Source organism: Enhydra lutris, unplaced genomic scaffold, assembly GCF_002288905.1.
Source record: "Enhydra lutris kenyoni isolate GAN:26980312 unplaced genomic scaffold, ASM228890v2 scaffoldscaffold112, whole genome shotgun sequence".
NCBI classification, from domain to species: Eukaryota; Metazoa; Chordata; class Mammalia; order Carnivora; family Mustelidae; genus Enhydra; species Enhydra lutris.
The window spans coordinates 932,112-936,667 of record NW_019154196.1 but is presented as its reverse complement, the minus strand read 5'-3'; the positions used below and the strand labels follow the sequence as shown (position 1 = coordinate 936,667).

The window sequence follows — 4,556 nt, the reverse complement described above, 5'->3', positions numbered from 1 at the left end:
CTTTCTTTCTGTAGATTGTCTCTATTTTTCTGTTCAATGCTATTCTTGGGCTTTTTCCTCTTTTATAGAACCCCCCTTAATATTTCCTGCAGTGTTGGCTTGGTGGTTGCATAGTCTTTTAAGCCTTGCCGGTCTTGGAAACTCTTTATCTCTCCATCCATTTTGAATGTCAGTCTTGCTGGATAAAGTATTCTTGGCTGCATGTTGTTCTCATTTAGTGCCCTGCATATATCTTGCCAGCCCTTTCTGGCTTGCCAGGCTTCTGTGGACAGGTCTGACGTTATTCTGATGGGCTTTCCTCTGTAAGTAAGGAGCCTCTTTGTCCTAGCGGCTTTCAAGAGATTATATCTACAATTATGATTCCTCAATTTGACTCTCAGGTGCCTTGATGTTTTTCTGGAATCTATAATTTTGGGTGGAGACTGTTTGGCCTCTAGTACATGAACATTGGCTCCATTCACGAGATTGGATAAATTTTCATGAAGAACTTGTTCCACTATATCTTCTAGACCTCTTTATTTCTCATCCCCTTCAGGGATTCCAATAATTCTGACGTTGGAACTTTTCATGGCATCATTTATTTCCCTGATTCTGTTTTCGTGGCTTATAAGCTGTTTGTTCCAGGCTTCCTCCTGATCATTTCTCTCTATCTGTTTGTCCTCCAGATCACTAATTCTATCTTCTGTCTCAGTTACCCTAGCTTTGAGAGAATTTAGATTAGATTGGAACTCATTGAGAGCATTGTGAACCTCATCCCTCGTAGCTTTCAGCTCTGCCCTAACATTGTGAACATCATGTCTGGTCGCTTTCTTTTCCACCCTAATCAATTCCGTTTGGTCATCTATGGCTTTCTCCTACCTAGCTATTGCCTGGATAATTGTTAGCTATAATTCTCTTTCCGACATATTGTCTATTTTGATAGCTGTTAGCTCTATTGCAGAAGACCCATCCTCTGTCTTTTTCTTCTGTTGGGCATTCCTCCTCCTAGTCATTTTGGTGAGAGATTGCTGAATGGATGTAGCTGGATGAATCGACCGTGGTGCAGTCAAGGTGCACCCTGGAACCCTTCTGAGCAATCAGGATTCCCCACCCAAATGAGAGAATAAAGAAAAGAAAAAGAAAAAAAAGAGAGAGAGAGAGAGAGAGAGAGACAGGAAAGAAAGGGAAGTTAAAAAAGAAGTTTCAGCTCAAATGGGCCCCAAGGTAAGATTTAGGAAGTATACAAACCAAAACAGACAAACAAAAAGACTGATAAATGTATATGACAAAAGAAAAATTATTTATATCTATCTATCTATATCTATATATATGATTTGTTTATATATATATGATTTATTTATATATATCTATATATAACATAATATATATATTATATTTATATATATAATATAATATATATTTATATAATATATATAAAATAAATATCTATCTATCTATCTATCTATATATATATATATATATATATATATATCAGCAAATAAAGGAAGAACCTCGTAAAAAAGAACCCCAAGTGTAAGATTTATGCACGATCAGGACAAACACAAAAACACAGAAACACTGGTGGAAAAAAAGATGGGAGAGTGGTTCTAAATTCTCAGTGTGGGCGAGGAAGGTTGTTTTGATTCTTCCTGGATGTATCATGATATCTTTGTTAAAGAACTCAACTTTCCTAAGATAAAGGGGGATTAAAAATTGGTTTACATATAGGGGTCGCATTGATTGGGGAAAGGGGATTATCTTGAAGTTTAACTCTATATGAATATTAGAAAATAAAAATAAAAAGAGAATCAACTAGGCTAAACTAAAATTTCAAAAAAAAAAAGAAATTTAAAAAATAGAAATGCAAAAGAAAAACACAGGTGTATGAATCAAAAATTCAGGTTAGAAGGTTATTATGGAATTTGATGTACTGGGCATCTCACTGTGATTGTAAATAGCTTAAAAAATTATCTATATAAAAAAAATTAGCCAGAATAATGGGAACAAATTAAAAATATAAGTTGTCCTATGAAGTAGTGGTGGTTGTTCTCTTGTCGTCTTTTTTTTTTTTTTTTTTTCTTTCCTGGTTGGTTTTCTGGTGATGGGCCTGCCATGTGTGTTTTCAGTCAATGATGTTCTCTGAGTTAAGTCGTCCGTCCCCCTCAGCAGGGTGGCCTCTGAGGAAACTGTTTTTTTTCACGTTTTAATCTCTGGATATTTTTATGTTTGTTCACTTTTTTTTTTCTCTCTCACCTTGACCGCTTTTGATGGTTCCTGGGGACGCAGGATTTTTTGTTTGTACCCAAAACCATGGCAGCGGTGGCTCTCTGGGCAGCTCCAGACCACCAGAGAGGTTCCAAGCAGTGATCACACATTTAGATTTTCCCGATGGCCCAGGCTGGGAGGATAGTCACTATTTTTGCACAGGTGTATGAAGATGATCATAGAGGTTAAAATCCTCTGATGGAAAGCCAATAAAACCAGATTAAGTTTGTCTGATTTCTATCCTTTCATTTGTGAATTGGTATTGCTTTACTTTATTGTAACAAAAATACACAATTATTGGCAACAAAATTCCTTTGCTTTGTAAGGCATTTCTGGGTTAAGGGTGAAAGGAACCTTCACAGGTTTGCTGTGAACTCTAAGATATGCCTTTCCCCCCCCTTTATTTAGTCTGTGAGACTAGAACCAGAATCAGATGAATTCTTTAACTGATGTAGTAATATCTCATTTTTGGTAGCTAGCCAAAATGTATCTGCATAACTAATGAAAAATCTTTGATTCCCTCCCCTAGTATCAAGAAATCAGCCAAGGAAAATCCTCTTGATTGTCAATTATAAGTAATCTTTGATAGCTGACCAAATAGTCATCTTTGAAACTGGGCAATAGAAAATGTTCTTAGGAAGACCTATTGTCAGTTTATTGAATTCTTAAGCATCACTTGTGGATACTTTTTGAGTAGATGAGGTTTGTGAGAATATCTTTTTAAATGCTCCCATGACATCCTTGCTTCTGAGACTGTAGATAAGAGGATTGAGCATGGGTGTGACAATGGTATAGAAGGCTGACACTACCTTGTCCTGCTCAGGAGTGTGAAAAGACTGGGGCAGAACATAAGTATAGAAGGCAGCCCCATAGAAAATGCTGATTACAGTTAAATGGGATGAACAAGTGGTAAAGGCTTTCTTCCGGCCTTCAGCAGAGTGCATTCGGTGGACAGTTAACAAGATGAGAGAGTAGGAAGTTGAAATAATAGAGATGGGGATGAGCAACATGAGTACACAGCAGATGTACATTAGAGTTTCATACAAGGATGTGTCAGCACAGGCTGAGAACTGCAGGGATCTCACAGAAAAAATGGTTGATACTGTGGGAGCTACAGTAGGGGACATTCATGGTGATGGGGGTGAGCAGAAAGCCATCCAGGGACCCACCAAACCAGGCACCAGCAGCCAGCAGGAGACACACCCTGCGATTCATCAGGACTGGATACCTAAGAGGGTTACAGACAGCCACATAGCGGTCATAGGCCATGAGGCCCAAGAGGAAGAACTCTGAGCCAATCATGGTCAAGTAGTAGAAGATCTGGATGCCACCACCTACAAAGGAAATGGTCTTCTCTTTAGAAACCATGTCGACCAGAAGTTTTGGGACAGTGGTACAAATGAAAAGGGTGTCCATGATGGACAGCTGACTGAGCAGGAAATACATAGGAGTATGGAGATGGGAGTCGACCTGAATCAAGACTATCATGACCAAATTTGCAGTTACAGTCACCACAAAAATAGCAAAAATAACAGGAAAGACGATCCCTATAGCTTTATTGTCCACTGGAAGTCCCAGGAGGATAAAGTCAGAGGATAAAGTTATATTCTTCATTGACATTGCTGATGGCAGCTCCAGCAAATCAGGAAGCCACAAAGACCAGGAAGGAAAAGGAGAGAGGACACTTTCAGTATGGATGAAGCTTACAATGTAGATGACACCTCAGAGAGTGCTGGATGGGCTGAAATTTTCTAAGTCAAAATGCTAGAGAAAAATGAACAGACCAAGAGACAGATGTTAAGATAGAAACTGCTGATCTCTTTCTCCTCATTGGAGAACAACAATTTATATTATGTTTATGTTCATGCTGCAAGACATAGATTATGATAACTGCATAAAAATGTTGGTATTTGCTATACCTGGATTAGGGTTTAACTATATATTTCCTAGTCAAGCTCTGCATTTCTGGCATCCAGAATGTTGTCCAGTCTATAGTAGCTCTAAGTCAATACTGGTTGGGTAAGCCTCATTGATTCACTGATTATTTGGATGGCAAAGGCAAGCAAAATGAGTAACTTAGGAAGTACAGAATGTTAAAGAAAAAAAAAAACAACTTCTATGTGTCTTCTTTATTCTCATTATTTCAGCTCTGACACCATTGTTCACCAAATTTTTGAGGGTTTATTTTCCATAATAAGCAATGTCCAACTCTTCAGACAACCAGCTGGGTGTCCTTCAATTTAATGTAATACTCATGCCATCTATATAGAGATAGCTTAATATCTTACTGGTTAAGGGCTTAGTCCCACAAA

At 38.0% G+C, this 4,556-nt stretch overlaps 1 protein-coding gene across 1 annotated transcript; it reads right to left on the bottom strand.

The window, feature by feature from the left end:
• Positions 1-2,909: 2,909 nt before the first annotated feature.
• On the bottom strand, positions 2,910-3,864 carry LOC111139658 (olfactory receptor 2T11-like). The gene is given in 2 exon segments (XM_022491986.1): positions 2,910-3,309; positions 3,311-3,864. Coding segments are annotated over 2 exon segments (954 nt in total).
• Positions 3,865-4,556: the final 692 nt, after the last annotated feature.